This window comes from Bos javanicus, chromosome X (assembly GCF_032452875.1).
Source record: "Bos javanicus breed banteng chromosome X, ARS-OSU_banteng_1.0, whole genome shotgun sequence".
In the NCBI taxonomy this organism is placed as follows: Eukaryota; Metazoa; Chordata; class Mammalia; order Artiodactyla; family Bovidae; genus Bos; species Bos javanicus.
This window is the reverse complement of record NC_083897.1, coordinates 90244647-90262613: the sequence shown is the minus strand read 5'-3', so window position 1 is coordinate 90262613 and position 17967 is coordinate 90244647. Positions and strand designations below refer to the sequence as shown.

Here is a 17967-nt window from a genome sequence, read left to right as displayed (position 1 = left end):
TTGGAAATCATCAAAAAGATACATTAGGGAAAAGATTCCAAGAGAAGCTTAGCACACACACATAAAAAATTACTCCTTTCTTCCCACTTGTATCTTCAGCTCAAGCTTTTGCCCTGTAATCTGCATACTGTTGAGTAACCAAGAAATACTTAATCCTTGTACATACCTGCTCTGCCCTAAGAACCAGGCACTATTATTACAGGTAAGCACAAGATTCTCCAAGAAAAACACTGTGATCTTACAATCTTCCAGCTTATGTCACCTGTCATGTTTCAATGCTTTGATCGGGCCCAGTTCATCTTGTTAGCTTTTTCCTCCCTTCTATATCTTTAATCAAGTTATTTTGCCTACATCCAGGTTGTTTCTCCTCCCAGGTACCAAATCTCATCTCATTTTCCTTCTAATTTACAACTTATAAACAATCTTCCTTGGAAGATGCCTCTGTGAATTTAACTCATCTTTAGCTAAGGTCCTATGTAATGCAGATTGCAATTACTAAGAAAGGCAATTTCCTGAAATTATCTAACCACTACTGAAATACACACACACACAGAGTATTCCAGACCCTTGAGGGTGTCCCTGGAATAAATACTTTCTAGTGGCTCAGGTATATCACTATGCCAATCATGAAGTCAAGAGATTCTACAAGGCCAGTTTGGTTTAATATCACTTACTATATACAACTCAATTGCTTAGGAAGGCAAAAAAAATCTCTTTGCTAGCAGCCACCTCCAAGACAACAAAGAACACTTCATCTAATTTAAGAAGAAAGAAAGCAGAATACCTCTTGCTGTGATTTTTTGTCGGAAGATGAGAAAGGTTTATCGGAATTGGATTCACAAGTACTGGACTTGCTTATGATACTGGAAGACATGGTGATGGTGTTGGACAAGCCTGTTCCAGATTCAGGGATGGTGGTGGACACATCTGGGCTGGATTCAATTTGCAGGGTGCAATGTTTGAGAAAGGTGTTTTCTTTGTGAGCGAGAGTCTTTTGCAAGGCCAGTGGCTCCTTCCAGACAGCGTCCTTCTCAATCATGGACTTCTCCTGCAAGGCCTGTGGCTGCTTAATAATGCACTCCTCTTCACTGGTGATGTTCTCTTGCAAGGTCGACTGCTTTTTCAAGAGGAACACCTCCCCCTGAGCAGTGGGCTGCTTCTTAAAAGATGATTGTCCCTCTATGCTGGCTGCTGCCTTGGGGGAGAGCTTTTCCTTCAGAACCAATGGTTTCTCGAAAAAGAATTTCTCTTCAGTGGTGCTTTTCTTCTGCAAAGCCAATGATGTCGAGAAGTCCACTTTGGTATCGGTCTTCTGCAAGACTAAGGACTTCTCCATGGTCAACAGTTCTTTGATATATGATTCTTCTTGAGTGGCGATATTCTCCTGTAAGGTCAATGGCTTCTTTGAGAGGGATGCCTGTTGCAGAGAGGTGTGTTTCTCTTTCAATACAGATGGACCCTGGAAGAGGAGCTCCTCTTCAGTTGTAGACGTTTTTTTTAAGGGAAATAACTTCTTAAAGAGTGACTCCTCTTCAGAGGTGGTCTTCTCTATGACGGTGTTCCACTGAGTGATTTGCCTCATTTTTGGAGATAATGGTGTCTTGGTAAGAACTGCCTCATCAGTTGAAGACTTCTTCCTAGATGATACTGGCATCATAAAGGAATTCTTACCTTCACCAATCATATTCTGCAACCCCAACAGTTCTTGCCAGATAGACATTAGTGTTTGAGTGGCACACGTTTGCTTCATTAAAGATGATGACTCCTTGGTAGACACTGCCACATTTGTGGTATGTGTCTTCCTAAATGATAGTGGCTCCATAAGAAATTCATCTTTACTGTCTATTCTCTCCTGTAATGCCCATGGCTTTTTCAAGGGGGCCACATCCCCCTGAGTGGTGTGCTTCTCTTGCAGTGCAGATGGTTCCTTCAAGAGGGACTCCACCTCAGTGGTAGGCTCCTTAATGAGTGATTTCTCTTCAGAAATGGTCTGCAATACTAGTGGCTTGGTCAAACAGGACTTAGCCTGAGTGGTACACTTATTCTTTAAAGATAACAGCATATTGGTGGAGGTTGCCTCCCCAGTGGTAAACTTCTTAAAAATCAAAGTCTCCTTTTTAAGTGATTCCTCCTCAGTTGGAATCTTTTGCAAGACCAAGGGCTTCTTCAAGATGGATGCCTCCTCTAGAATGGTGTGCTTACCCTGCAATGCTGATGGCTCTTGGAAAAGGGATTCCTTAGCGGTAGGCGGCTTCTTAAAGGGTAATGGCTCCTTAACGAGTGACTTCTCTTCAGATGTGACCTTCTGCAATACTAGTGGCTTCTTCAAGTGGTACATCTTCTCCTGAGTAGTACACTTCCTCTTTAAAAGTAGTGGCTTCTTGGGAAGTGTTGCCTCCTTAGTAGTATGAGTCTTCCTAAAGGAAAGTGGCTCCATAAGAAAATCATCTTCATCATCTTTCTTCTGCAATGCCCATGGCTTCTTCACAAGTGTCACTGCTCCATCATCAGTATGCTTCTCTTGCAACACTGAGAGGTCCTGGAAGAGGGACTCCCCCTTAGGGGTCGGCTTCTTTTTAAAGGACAGCAACTGGCTAATGAATGCATTCTCTCCAGAGGTGGTCATCTTTGAGTAGGTCATCTTCCTCTTCCTCTGAGTAGTACACTTTTTATTTAAAGGTAATGGCCTCATGGTGAAGGTTGTCTCCTCAGTGGTAGATTGCTTCTTAAAAGCCAATGGTTCCTTAAAAAGTGATTTGTCTTCAGTGTCAATCTTCTCCTGAAAGGCCAATGATTTCTTCAAGATGGATATTTCTTGTTCAGAGGTGTGCTTCTCTTGCAATGCAGGTGGTTCCTGGAAAAAGGACTCCTTCTCAGCAGTAGGCTTTCTCTTAAAAGACTCCTTAGTAAGTGGCTTTTCTTCAGAGGTGGTCTTCTGCAGTACTAGAGGATTTTTCCTACAGGACATCTTCCTCTGAGTGGTATACTTTTTGTTTAAAGATGATAATGGGTTGGTGAAGGTTGCTTCCTCAGTTTTAGGCTTCTTCCTAACATTCTGGAGCTCCATAAAGGAAGAATCCTCTTCAACACTGACATCGTGCAAGGCCAACTCCTCCCCTGAGCAGGACTGCTTTCCCTGATATGGGCACATATTCTTTAAGGATAATGTCCTGTTGGTGATGGCTGTCTCCTCGGTTTTACACTTCTTCCCAAAAATCATTGGCTGTACAACATCACTGTCACTCTTCCCCTGCAAGGACAGTGGCTTTTGCAAGAGGGACACTACCCCCTGATCTGTGCACTTCTTTGAAGATAATGACCTCTTCATGAGGACTGCATCCTCAGAAGTGGGTTCCTCTTTTAAAATGAATGGCTCTTTGAAAAGAGATGCTTCCTCAGTATTGGGTGTCTTGGAGCTGGTAGACATACCCAGAGTGAGCAGATTATCTATAATGTTTGGCATCATGGTGGTTGACACTACTATTGGTGAGAGTTCTACCTTACATCTGCAAAGGAAACAAAGTCTGGGTGAGAAGAATGTAGTTCCTAGAATCCTTACCTATCATTTCATTTTGTCACTGAAGTGAAGTCGCTCAGTCATGTCTGACTCTTTGTGACCCCGTGGACTGTACCCTACTAGGCTCCTCCGTCTGTGGGATTTTCGAGGCAAGAATGCTGGAGTGAGTTGCCATTTCCTTCTCCAGGGGATCTTCCCGACCCAGGGATCAAACCCAGGTCTCCTGCATTGTAGGCAGACACTTTACCATCTGAGCCACCAGGGAAGTGTTCACTACATTTTGTCACTACACTTACTAAATGTATGGAAAGGGAAAGGACTGCAACCCCAAGAGACAGACTAGAGGGTAAAAATCAATGGGTAACACAGTAAATCTACTAAGTAGCATAGTGTATAGTTTCTATGATCTAGGTCCTCACACTTTTCTTAAAAAAATTCCCCCTGAAATCCTTATCTTGCTTTTTCATATATGACTTATTACCTTTATTTATATAAAAAGGCTTTTATTATAATACTTAGCACACTGTATGAGTGATTTGCTTATGTATCAGTTTCTCTCACTAGCTGCATTTGTCTTTGTCTATCAGCACTAGACATCTGGTGAAATTCAGATTGAAATTAATATTGTTTCAGGCTTATGAGAGAGGATTATAAGAGAGAGGCTTATAAAAGGCTTATGAAAGCTTATAAGAGAAAGTTGGTCTGGTACTTAATGCTCATGGTATCTAATCATATTCCCTTCACCCTAGGCCATTCACAAGATGCTTTCCCAGTGAAGGTAATAAAAAGACCAAAATAAACATTTGTTGACATGTGTCAGATGCAAAGCTTTGTTTTGAATAGGACTGCACTTCAATTAGAATGATTAACCTGGTGTGACCAAATCACTGGATGACTAAAAATCAGAACAAGAAAAGAGAATTATTGGTAAATATGATCGATCTGAACAAAAGTACCTCAAAAAAACTAGATATTATATGATTCCATTTATACGAATCATCCAGAGAAGACATATCCACAGAGGTATATCCATAACAGATAGTAGACTGGTGGGTGTCTGGAGCTGGGAAGGGGTGGGGAGGAAGACAGAAAGGGGGACTGGGAAATCTATTCTTCCTAAAAGAAGTAATTCCCACTGGAATAGGAAAAGATATAGAAAGGTCTTACTCCACTTTCTAACTCTTCTTCCAATAAAAGTTTTCCTAGGAGTAAATCCTTTTTCCCAAATCCTAGGTGAGAATACTCATATCTACTTGCAGAACCTGTGATCAGTTCCCTAAAAACAGCTGGAAAATACACATTTTTGGCCTAAGGAGACAGTAATTTCTCTAGAGTAACAAGAAACAAGCCTCCCCCTAAGGCTTCTTATGGGATAAGCAGACTGGCAAGCTATTAATCAGCTGCTGAGAATCCCCTGAAAATTGGCTCGAGCCCAGACTTGCTTAATCAGGGACTGAATCACCAAAAGAGAGAAAATATGAACACAAGATCTCTTGGCAAATTCCTCAACGACAACAGCTCTTTCAATATGCACACAACATGGGGGTGAGGGGCAGAGGGAGGGAGGGAGGGAGAGACAAGAGGCCTGAAATTCTTTAGCAACTTAGACCATCTAAGCACCCAGGGTTAATATAGTACTCACCACTGTGGCTCACTAACAATGTTCTCAATGGGAACAAAAGGCAGTCAAAAGGATGTCACTCCCTCTCCTTTAACATCTAAAGCAATGCCATCTGAGTTCCCTCTACTCACCTTTTTATATTCATCTTATTGTTTTCAGGCAACCTATTAGCAGATGTGTTCCTGTTTCTCTTCTTGGAAGTATCTTTAACAAACTCATTATTGGCTTCCTTGGGCTGGACAGGTTGACTTTGAGGAGCCTGAAAAAAAAAGGTGGGGGGTGGTGATCAGGAGAAGGAAACAAGGAAATGGAGAGAGAAAACTTCAAATTATTCAGAAAGTGGTTCTTATAGGAAAGTCCTGACCCACGTCCTCACCCTGGACGCCTTGTTTGAGTGTTTTCAGAAACACCAATCAAAATATCTCTCAACCAGTATGGTTCTGGTGCCAACTAATCATGATGGAAGCTAGCGGTACAACAGTCCTGGTTCAGTTCAGTTCAGTTGCTCAGTCGTGTCCAACTCTTTGCGACCCCATGAATCGCAGCACGCCAGGCCTCCCTATCCATCACCAACTCCCGGAGTTCACTCAGATTCACATCCATCGAGTCAGTGATACCATCCAGCCATCTCATCCTCTGTCGTCCCCTTCTCCTCCTGCCCGCAATCCCTCCCAGCATCAGAGTCTTTTCCAATGAGTCAACTCTTCGCATGAGGTGGCCAAAGTACTGGAGTTTCAGCTTTAGCATCATTCCTTCCAAAGAACACCCAGGACTGATCTCCTTTAGAATGGACTGGTTGGATCTCCTTGCAGTCCAAGGGACCCTCAAGAGTCTTCTCCAACACCACAGTTCAAAAGCATCAATTCTTCAGCGCTCAGCTTTCTTCACAGTCAAACTCTCACATCCATACATGACCACAGGAAAAACCATAGCCTTGACTAGACGGACCTTTATTGGCAAAGTAATGTCTCTGCTTTTCAATATGCTATCTAGGTTGGTCATAACTTTCCTTCCAAGGAGTAAGCGTCTTTTAATTTCATGGCTGCAATCACCATCTGCCATGATTTTGGAGCCCCAAAAATTAAAGTCTGACACTGTTTCCCCATCTATTTCCCATGAAGAGATGGGATCAGATGCTATGATCTTCGTTTGCTGAATGTTGAGCTTTAAGCCAACTTTTTCACTCTCCTCTTTCACTTTCATCCTGGTACATATTAGCTATATAGCAACACTCAGTAATTTCAAGATATATAGGATATAGTGTTGATCTCCATACTAGCTGGCAAATTCCCAAAAAGATATTCTGTAAACGTCACATTCCATTTGACCCCATAAGACGTTCAGAGGGGGGAAAAGACCATATAACTGGCTTTGCTGCCTGAGAATGCCAAGATCAACTAACATTTCAGGGTAGACCTCTAACACATCACTATCTGTGATACATCTATCCCATCTCACTGAGGGGATATTTATTTAACATGGGGCTCTGGGGAGCTCCACCAAAAACTCTAATCATGACTAATTCTATTAAACAGTAGAAGAAATCATGGGACTGTGAATAACATCAATTAAAAAATCATTTTAAAGGTTATGCCTTTAAAATAAAACAAACTGAATCTAATTATATTCCAAATAAATACCATAACTACACTGAAGGACAAATGAAAGAAAACAGAAGAAAATACAAGAAACAGCTAATCCAAGTAAACACAGGCTATATACCCTCAGTATATACATTCTCAATCAGGATGGGTTTCTGGGGTGGTAGGGAATATCACAAATAAATCTGGAACTCTTTTTAATAGGTGGGTTTATTATGGTAGTGTGGAACAAGTAATTCTGAAACTTTTAGATGTATTATACTATTGAGTAAATATGTTGATGATCTTAGGAACCATTGTTCTCACTGTAAAGAAGGAACATACAAATATGGATTGAGGAATATAAGAAAGAATCCTGTGCATTGGAATGGGAGCTGTGTAGACTCATGATTTCTTACACAGGTATATGTAATGATATAGATATATATGATATATCATATATATGTGATATATGATACATATATATTATGATACATATATATACATCTGAATATATAGGAGTGTATTACTTGTGTATATAGATATATGTGTGTGTGTGTATATCTTTAAGTACAGATATGTGTGTATGTATAATGTATATGTGGGCTTCCCTGGTGGCTCAGCAGTTAAAGAAGCTGCCTGCCAATGCAGGAGTCCCAGTTTCATGCCTGGGTCAGGAAGATCCCTTGGAGAAGGAAATGGCAACCCACTCCAGTTTTCTTGCCTGGAGAATCCCATGGACAGAGAAGCCATGTCAGGCTACAGTCCATGGGGTCACAAAGACTTGGACATGAATTAGTGACTAAAAGAACAATAAATATATGTATTACATCCAGATATTTCCTAACTCTCCGCAAAAAGGGCAGAAAAAGCAGATACCCCAGTAGCACACCTAATACTGAGAGCTTGGTCTCTAGTACTATTCCCCACTCAAAGGAGCAGGAATTCTTTGGAAAAACAGTTGACTCCCTGTCTAAGATAAAAATAGGCACATGATGAGTCTGAGACATCCTGTTACGCTGGAACGAAAATGCTCAAAAAAATGATGAGAGTATGTCACCAAGACACAATAATTAGATTCAAGGGGACCCTAGTGGCCAATTTGAACACCAAAATAACATAATAATGAACAACAAACCACTGAAAAATAAAAATTCTTAAGTCTATATTACTAATAAATAGGGAAGAAGGGAATGCTCTGCTTATAGAATGCCAAGGGTTGATTGGTAAATGGGGAGCAAGAGCTATAGCTGGAAAAATCACCATAAAGACTGGGTTAGGCAAAAATCATCAATGGATACTAAATCTAGGGGGCATGTTGATGAAAAGCAGTTATTTGCAGGCTCTTAAGAGTGTGTCCCACAGACAGTTGCAAGAGGGAAAAAAACAGTCATTATACAGCAGAGAAACCAGACATCTTGACTGGGTGATCAAAATTAACCTCACCAGTGAGTGACAGATGGACATTGTATGCCTCCAGCTGTGATACCCTAAGGACAGACCATCACCTATACAGTACTCCAGTCAAGTACGTATAACACCAATCTAATCCCATGGACACATTAGAAAAACATAAAATGAGGAATGTTCTATTTTTAAAAGAGGAGTTGAGTGGGACTTTATTCTTAAAAAATGTCATAAAAAACAAAGAGAAGCTATGGAAGCATTCCAGATTAAAAGAAGCTAGAGACATGACAAGTAAACAACCCTAGACTGGATCCTTCCCTGGAGGGGGAAAAATGCTTATAATGTTGAATTTACAAAGTCAATAGGAAGAATGGGAATATGGGCAATAAATTACATAAAAACATTACATCAGTGTAAACTTATGAAGTTGACTGCACTATGGTTATATAAGACTACTTCTCTGAGGTAATATACACTGAAGTACTTAGGGGTAAAGGGCAATGATGTATGTAAGAAGATGGGATAAAATGTTAATAATAGGTACCTAAGTAAAAGGTACAGATTGTATAGGCGCGGGCAGCTGCGACCGGCACACTTCAGCGCACTTAAGCGCGGCCGAGAGGAGCTACCCCACGTCCAAGGTCAGGGGCAGAAACCAGGAGGTCCCCATGCCCGAAGGGCGGCGGCCAAGAGGAGTTACCCCACATCCAAGGTCAGGGGCAGTGGCCGAGAGTGCCAGGCTGAGACGGCGCAGGAACGGCAGAGAAGAGCTACTCCAAGTCCGAGGTCAGAGGCGGCCGCCGAGAGGAGCTACCCCGCATCTGAAGTCAGGGGCGGCGGCCGGGAGGAGCTACCCCACGCCCCCACGCCCGAGGCCAGGGGCGGCGGCCGGGAGGAGCTACCCCACGCCCTCACGCCCCCACACCCCCACGCCCCCACGCCCCGACGCCCGAGGCCAGGGGCTGCGGCTGGGAGGAGCTACCCCACACCCCCACGCCCGAGGCCAGGGGCGGCAGCTGGGAGGAGCTACCCCACACCCAAGGCCAGGGGCTGCAGGCGGGAGGAGCAACCCCACGTCCAAGGAGTGGTGGCTGCGCAGGCACAGGAGGGCCTAGAGGAGCTATCCCACGTTGAAGGTCAGAAGGGGCAGAGGTGAGGAGATACCCTCGTCGAAGGTAAGGAGCAGCGGCTGCGCTTTGCTGGAGCAGCCGTAAAGAGATATCCCACGCCCAAGGTAAGAGAAACCCAAGTAAGACGGTAAGTGTTGCAAGAGGGCATCAGAAGGCAGACACACTGAAACCATACTCACAGAAAACTAGTCAATCTAATCACATTAGGACCATAGCCTTGTCTAACTCAATGAAACTAAGCCATGCCCATGGGGCAACCCAAGACAGGCGGGTCATGGTGGAGAGATCTGACAAGATGTGGTCCACTGAAGAAGGGAATGACAAACCACTTCAGTATTCTTGCCTTGAGAACCCCATGAACAGTATGAAAAGGCAAAACGATAGGATACTGAAAGAGGAACTCCCCAGGTCAGTAGGTGCCTAACTCCAGAAAGAATGAAGGGATGGAGCCAAAGCAAAAAGAATACCCAGCTGTGGATGTGACTGGTGATAGAAGCAAGGTCCGTGCTGTAAAGAACAATATTGCATAGGAACCTGGAATGTCAGGTCCATGAATCAAGGCAAATTGGAAGTGGTCAAACAAGAGATGGCAAGAGTGAATGTCAACATTCTAGGAATCAGCGAACTAAAATGGACTGGAATGGGTGAATTTAACTCAGATGACCATTATATCTGCTACTGCAGGCAGGAATCCCTCAGAAGAAATGGAGTAGCCATCATGGTCAACAGAAGAGTCTGAAATGCAGTACTTGGATGCAGTCTCAAGAACGACAGAATGATCTTGGTTCTTTGCCAAGGCAAACCATTCAATATCAGTAATCCAAGTTTATACCCCAACCAGTAACACTGAAGAAGCTGAAGTTGAACAGTTCTATGAAGACCTACAAGACCTTTTAGAACTAACACCCAAAAAAAAATGTCCTTTTCATTATAGGGGACTGGAATGTAAAAGTAGGAAGTCAAGAAACACCTGGCTGCTGCTGCTAAGTCGCTTCATTCGTGTCTGACTCTGTGCAACCCCATAGACAGCAGCCCACCAGGCTTCGACATCCCTGGGATTCTCCAGGCAAGAACACTGGAGTGGGTTGCCATTTCCTTCTCCAATGCATGAAAGTGAAAAGTGAAAGTCAAGTCACTCAGTAGTGCCTGACTCTTAGCGACACAATGGCCTGCAGAAACACCTGGAGTAACAGGCAAATTTGGCCTTGGAATACGGAATGAAGCAGGGCAAAGACTAATAGAGTTTTGCCAAGAAAATGCACTGGTCATAGGAAACACCCTCTTTCAACAACACAGGAGAAGACTCTACACATGGACATCACCAGATGGTCAACACCGAAATCAGATTGATTATATTCTTTGCAGCCAAAGATGGAAAAGCTCTATACAGTCAACAAAAGCAAGACCAGGAGCTGACTGTGGATCAGATCATGAACTCCTTATTGCCAAATTCAGACTGAAATTGAAGACAGTAGGGAAAACCACTAGAGCATTCAGGTATGACCTAAATCAAATCCCTTATGATTATACAGTGGAAGTGAAAAATAGATTTAAGGGCCTAGATCTGATAGAGTGCCTGATGAGCTATGGACTGAGGTTCGTGACATTGTACAGGAGACAGGGATCAAGACCATCCCATGGAAAAGAAATGCAAAAAAGCAAAACGGCTGTCTGGGGAGGCCTTACAAATAGCTATGAAAAGAAGAGAAGTGAAAAGCAAAGGAGAAAAGGAAAGATATAAGCATCTGAATGCAGAGTTCCAAAGAATAGCAAGAAGAGATAAGAAAGCCTTTCTCAGCGATCGATGCAAAGAAATAGAGGAAAACAACAGAATGGGAAAAACTAGAGATCTCTTCAAGAAAACTAGAGATACCAAGGGAACATTTCATGCAGAGATGGACTCGATAAAGGACAGAAATGGTATGGACCTAACAGAAGCAGAAGATATTAAGAAGAGACGGCAAGAATACACAGAAGAACTGTACCAAAAAGATCTTCACGACCCAGATAATCACAATGGTGTGATCACTGACCTAGAGCCAGACATCCTGGAGTGTGAAGTCAAGTGGGCCTTAGAAAGCATCACTATGAACAAAGCTAGTGGAGGTGATGGAATTCCAGTGGAGCTATTTCAAATCCTGAAAGATGATGCTGTGAAAGTGCTGCACTCAATATGCCAGCACATTTGGAAAACTCAGCAGTGGCTACAGGACTGGAAAAGGTCAGTTTTCATTCCAATCCCAAAGAAAGGCAATACCAAAGAATGCTCAAACTACCGCACAATTGCCCTCATCTCACATGCTAGCAAGGTAATGCTCAAAATTCTCCAAGCCAGGCTTCAGCAATATGTGAACCGTGAACTTCCTGATGTTCAAGCTGGTTTTAGAAAAGGCAGAGGAACCAGAGATCAAATTGCAAACATCGGCTGGATCATCGAAAAAGCAAGAGAGTTCCAGAAAAACATCTATTTCTGCTTTATTGACTATGCCAAAGCCTTTGACTGTGTGGATCACAATAAACTGTGGAAAATTCTGAAAGAGATGGGAATACCAGACCACCTGATCTGCCTCTTGAGAAATCTGTATGCAGGTCAGGAAGCAACAGTTAGAACTGGACATGCAACAACAGACTGGTTCCAAATAGGAAAAGGAGTACGTCAAGACTGTGTATTGTCACCCTGCTTATTTAACTTATATGCAGAGTACATCATGAGAAATGCTGGACTGGAAGAAGCACAAGCTGGAATCAAGATTGCCAGGAGAAATATCAATAACCTCAGATATGCAGATGACACCACCCTTATGGCAGAAAGTGAAGAGGAACTCAAAAGCCTCTTGATGAAAGTGAAAGAGGAGAGTGAAAAAGTTGGCTTAAAGCTCAACATTCAGAAAACTAAGATCATGGCATCCGGTCCTATCACTTCATGGGAAATAGATGGGGAAACAGTGGAAACAGTGTCAGGGTTTCTTTTTTGGGGGCTCCAAAATCACTGCAGATGGTGACTGCAGCCATGAAATTAAAAGACGCTTACTCCTTGGAAGGAAAGTTGTGACCAACCTAGATAGCATATTCAAAAGCAGAGACATTACTTTGCCAACAAATGTAATGTTCGTCTAGTCAAGGCTATGGTTTTTCCAGTGGTCATGTATGGATGTGAGAGTTGGACTGTGAAGAAGGCTGAGTGCTGAAGAATTGATGCTTTTGAACTGTGGTGTTGGAGAAGACTCTTGAGAGTCCCTTGGACTGCAAGGAGATCCAACCAGTCCATTCTGAAGGAGATCAGCCCTGGGATTTCTTTGGAAGGAATGATGCTAAAGCTGAAACTCCAGTACTTTGGCCACCTCATGCAAAGAGTTGACTCATTGGAAAAGACTGATGCTGGGAGGGATTGAGGGCAGGAGGAGAAGGGGACGACGGAGGATGAGATGGCTGGATGGCATCACTGACTCGATGGACATGAGTCTGAGTGAACTCTGGGAGTTGGTGATGGACAGGGAGGCCTGGCGTGCTGCGATTCATGGGGTCGCAAAGAGTTGGACACAATTGAACAACTGAACTGAAGTAAAAGGTATATGTGTGTTCTTTGTATTATTCTTTTTGCAACTTATAAATGAAATTATTTCCAAATGAAATATAAAAAAATATGCCTTTGTATCATCATATCATAATAAGCTACTACAATCCAGCAGGGAATTCCTTCTTAGGCCCTCAGGTTTTTGTCCACTTCTGCTCTTCGAAGAGTTTGGCACAGTTTGTATTTGAATTTCACCTAAAGATTTACAAACTCCTTCTTTGTCCAGCCGAGATCCACAATTGGAAAAGATGTGCATTCTTGGCAGGAGAGAGGTGGAGACTCTAATTCCCAGAGCAAAACTTTCTACTTGCCATATGTGAAGGTTCAAAGTACTAATATTTTCAGATGTAAGCTCAAGGGTCCTTTACCAGTATTTCCCCATAATTCTTTCACTGAGAAATAGGAAAATAGAGATGAAAATCCTACTGACAAAACATAATTTAGGAAATAGACCTTATCTCCTCAGCCAACGGCTCAGGATCAGCTCTAACAAATCAAAACTCCTTCCCATGCTGGAAGGATAAAGGAGAGGAAAAAGAAAACTCACAGCAGACTAAATAACTAAAACAGATCAGCTCCTTTGGCCAGCCAGAACCTCACTGTGGTGAATGCTGAGGAGAAGACAGATATGAGGACATGAAGACATAGTAATACTGACAGGAAGAAGCAAAATCATAAAGGGAATCCCCAAAATTCAGAGAGAAAGGAGTCCTCAACCCTCAAAGAGATGAGCTCAGACATCTGCAGAAATGCTCAATCCTGGAATGACTTAGGTATACTGTAATCACGGAACTTTCTCTGGAAAGCACCAAGGACAATTCAAAATGACCAGAACTTGAAGGTAAAAGGGGAAATGGGCTTTCTGAGCTTCTGAAAAGCTAGAGGCAGAGATACTTCCCAGGGATGCCTTGCTTTCCCTACCCTGGAGGAGTATGTGACCTAACAGATGGTGAATTCAGTTGGAGAACCGAGAGTCCTAGCATGTATTTCCTATTAATTTGTTTGTTCTTTATCGATGATGACATAAATTTCACAAATAAAAAAGTACTGAGACACAGCAGGAAAGTTTCTCATGTGCTGTTAGACTTTTCTTTGCACTATCAGGGACTCTGGAGGCCAAGGGAAGCTACACTAAGATAGGCTGCATCTGCTCCTGACTTATGTAGCTACCTTATCTCAACAGTTTCAAGAGCCATGGTAAAATAAGTCAGGAAATGAATCTAACTTTACAGGTCTGTGTGGGAGGCAGCTCTTTCAACCAGTATATAGTAAATCTGATTATGCAGGAAGCTGTAACACAATTACACATGTTGTAATCTGTGTGGGGGAAAGACTGGTTTAACACAAAAGTAGTCACATGGCATCTAAAGAGCAGAGATACAAAGGAAAGAACTTTGCCAATGCTTATCCAACCCTGCCCAAGGCAGTAAAATATTATCTAGTAAATGTTAAGAATTCTGGTAGCCACAAAAGAACACTCTATTATAGAGGGCAGGACAGGCCTCACTAGGGCTGTCTGTATCCTAGATGAAATGGACTTCAAAACCAACACTAGCCATGTCTTCATCTGTAAAGGGGTTATAGTTTTAGTGTCTGCCTCATAGAATTTTATGAGTATTAAGTGGGTGGATACATGGGACAATGCTTAGAATAGTGCCTGGCATGTGGTAAACACTCAGGAGCTATCAGTCATTACTGATTTCTAAGACCAAAGGTTATCTATATTCAATTAGTAACATTCTAACTATTAAATTTGATTTTTTGCTAGTACCTTAATAATACCAGAAGGGAGGTAACTTGGAAGTAAACTCAAGAATTCTAGTCACAATTGAGTTTCTAGATATCCCTAGTCGAAAACCAGATCATGGAACTGTGGTCATCCATGGTTCTGTACATCAGAGGGCAGTTTTGATTGTCACTATGACTGTGATGCTGCTGGAACTTAATGCCAGGGGCCAGGAATGCTGGTTGAATGACTGGGAGTTGCAAGGTGGTGCAACTCCCAGTCATTCAGTCCTACACAGTAGAAAAGCTGTCCTATTCAAAAATGCCCATAGTGCCTGAACTGATAAACACTGCCCTAGACTACAATGAACCCACCATTGTATTGACACTTGCCTCCAAGGCCGAGGCAGCCAGTCGAGCCATCTCTGGACTTTACCTAAATGCAAGATTCCATAGTTCTCATATCTGTCTACAAGTTCACATCTGATCATCATTCTGTCTGTGGCTTTCAGCGAGCTCCACCAATTAAAACAGATGGTATGTGCCAGCAGAAAAGCCCCTACAGTTTCTGAAATTGGGTCACTGACTCCAAATAAAATTGGAATTGGCTCTCAGCCAGTAAAATTGGCTCTCAGCATTCTACAGAGGGTCAGGGTTTGGTAAACTAGAAAGGTCCCTCAAGGAAGAGGTTGTTTGAACCTTATGCAACACCATAGGATTAGACTAGCATACTCACATTGGTGAGATCTTCAAAAGCTGATCTCTTTTTCAGTGGTCCCTGAGGTGAAGATGGAGATATCTTTGCTTGGTACTTCTCATCTTTCTAAAAAAGGAAAAAAGGTAAATGAGTATATCCAATTGTGAACAATCTTTTCAGGGACTTCAGGTCATCTTTGGAGCTCAACAGGGAAACGCCTGAATCTCCAAGCAATTGGGAATGCCTAAAATAAACCCTAATAAATTACAACAAAAGAAAGTTTTGGCACTCACTGCTGCTTAGAGTGTTCCTGAAGGAGGTAATAATCATTGATGATGGTGACAAGGCTGTAAGGAGACAGGAAGACCTTCAGTGTAACTCTTAAATTGAGCAAAATAGCTTGGTGAAGCTAATTTTCTCTCTTATTCCTCTCATATCTATGGCAATCCTACCCAAGATTAATCATGACCATCACCACCACCTTGCAACTCCCAATCATTAATTTAATATGGACTTTCCAGGTAAATTAGTTCAATAATTTAACAAAATTTAAGTGTCTCTTATGTTCAGTTCAGTTCAGTCGCTCAGTCGAGTCCGACTCTTTGCGACCCCATGAATCGCAGCACGCCAGGCCTCCCTGTCCATCACCAACTCCCGGAGTTCACCCAGACTCACGTCCATCGAGTCAGTGATGCCATCCAGCCATCTCATCCTCTGTTGTCCCCTTCTCCTCCTGCCCCCAATCCCTCCCAGCATCAGAGTCTTTTCCAATGAGTCAACTCTTCACATGAGGTGGCCAAAGCACTGGAGTTTCAGCTTTAGCATCATTCCTTCCAAAGAAATCCCAGGGCTGATCTCCTTCAGAATGGACTGGTTGGATCTCCTTGCAGTCCAAGGGACTCTCAAGAGTCTTCTCCAACACCACAGTTCAAAAGCATCAATTCTTCGGCGCTCAGCCTTCTTCACAGTCCAACTCTCACATCCATGCATGACCACAGGAAAAACCATACCTTGACTAGACGAACCTTTGTCGGCAAAGTAATGTCTCTGCTTTTGAATATGCTATCTAGGTTGGTCATAACTTTCCTTCCAAGGAGTAAGCGTCTTTTAATTTCATGGCTGCAGTCACCATCTACAGTGATTTTGGAGCCACCAAAAATAAAGTCTGACACTGTTTCCACTGTTTCCCCATCTATTTCCCATCAAGTGATGGGACCAGATGCCATGATCTTTATTTTCTGAATGTTGAGCTTTCAGCCAACTTTTTCACTCTCCTCTTTCACTTTCATCAAGAGGCTTTTGAGTTCCTCTTCACTTTCTGCCATAAGGGTGGTGTCATCTGCATATCTGAGGTTATTGATATTTCTCCTGGCAATCTTGATTCCAGCTTGTGCTTCTTCCAGTCCAGCATTTCTCATGATGTACTCTGCATATAAATTAAATAAGCAGGGTGACAGTATACAGCCTTGACGTACTCCTTTTCCTATTTGGAACCAGTCTGTTGTTCCATGTCCAGTTCTAACTGTTGCTTCCTGACTTGCATACACATTTCTCAAGAGGCAGATCAGGTGGTCTGGTATTCCCATCTCTTTCAGAATTTTCCACAGTTTATTGTGATCCACACAGTCAAAGGCTTTGGCACAGTCAATAAAGCAGAAATAGATGTTTTTTTGGAACTCTCTTGCTTTTTCCATGATCCAGAGGATGTTTGCAATTTGATCTCTGGTTCCTCTGCCTTTTCTAAAACCAGCTTGAACATCAGGAAGTTCACGGTTCACATATTGCTGAAGCCTGGCTTGGAGAATTTTGAGCATTACTTTACTAGCATGTGAGATGAGTGCAATTGTGCGGTAGTTTGAGCATTCTTTGGCATTGCCTTTCTTTGGGACTGGAATGAAAACTGACCTTTTCCAGTCCTGTGGCCACTGCTGAGTTTTCCAAATGTGCTGGCATATTGAGTGCAGCACTTTCACAGCATCATCTTTCAGGATTTGAAATAGCTCCACTGGAATTCCATCACCTCCACTAGCTTTGTTCATAGTGATGCTTTCTAAGGCCCACTTGACTTCACATTCCAGGATGTCTGGCTCTCACACCATCGTGATTATCTGGGTCGTGAAGATCTTTTTTGTACAGTTCTTCTGTGTATTCTTGCCGTCTCTTCTTAATATCTTCTGCTTCTGTTAGGTCCATACCATTTCTGTCCTTTATCAAGCCCATCTCTGCATGAAATGTTCCCTTGGTATCTCTAGTTTTCTTGAAGAGATCTCTAGTCTTTCCCATTCTGTTGTTTTCCTCTATTTCTTTGCACTGATCACTGAAGAAGGCTTTCTTATCTCTTCTTGCTATTCTTTGGAACTCGGGATTCAGATGCTTATATCTTTCCTTTTCTCCTTTGCTTTTCGCTTCTCTTCTTTTCACAGCTATTTGTAAGGCCTCCCCAGATAGCCATTTTGCTTTTTTGCATTTCTTTTCCATGGGGATGGTCTTGATCCCTGTCTCCTGTACAATGTCACGAACCTCTCTTATGTTAGTTAAGACATTCTCAGTAAGGATAATCACACACATACCTAGATACTGATCCAGGATCAGTCCTTTACTAGCGATTGACCTTGGAAAAGTCACTTAATTTTTGAACCTCAATCTTCTCATCAGTAAAACTGGAAAGATGACCTACCTTATTTGAGGATCAAATAAGAGAATACGTTTTTTAAAA

The 17967-nt window shown here is 42.5% G+C and overlaps 1 protein-coding gene across 2 annotated transcripts in view; it reads right to left on the bottom strand.

Annotated features, from left to right (window-relative positions):
- Positions 1-17967, bottom strand: part of CCNB3 (cyclin B3) — a 60200-nt gene that overhangs the window by 25473 nt on the left and 16760 nt on the right. For both annotated transcript variants that reach the window (XM_061410116.1, XM_061410117.1), the window contains exons 3-5: positions 15291-15377; positions 5270-5397; positions 785-3506 (exon numbers count right to left, since the gene is read on the bottom strand). In XM_061410116.1, coding sequence (XP_061266100.1) covers positions 785-3506; positions 5270-5397; positions 15291-15377 — 2937 coding nt within the window. The remainder of the gene's footprint in view (positions 1-784; positions 3507-5269; positions 5398-15290; positions 15378-17967) is intronic.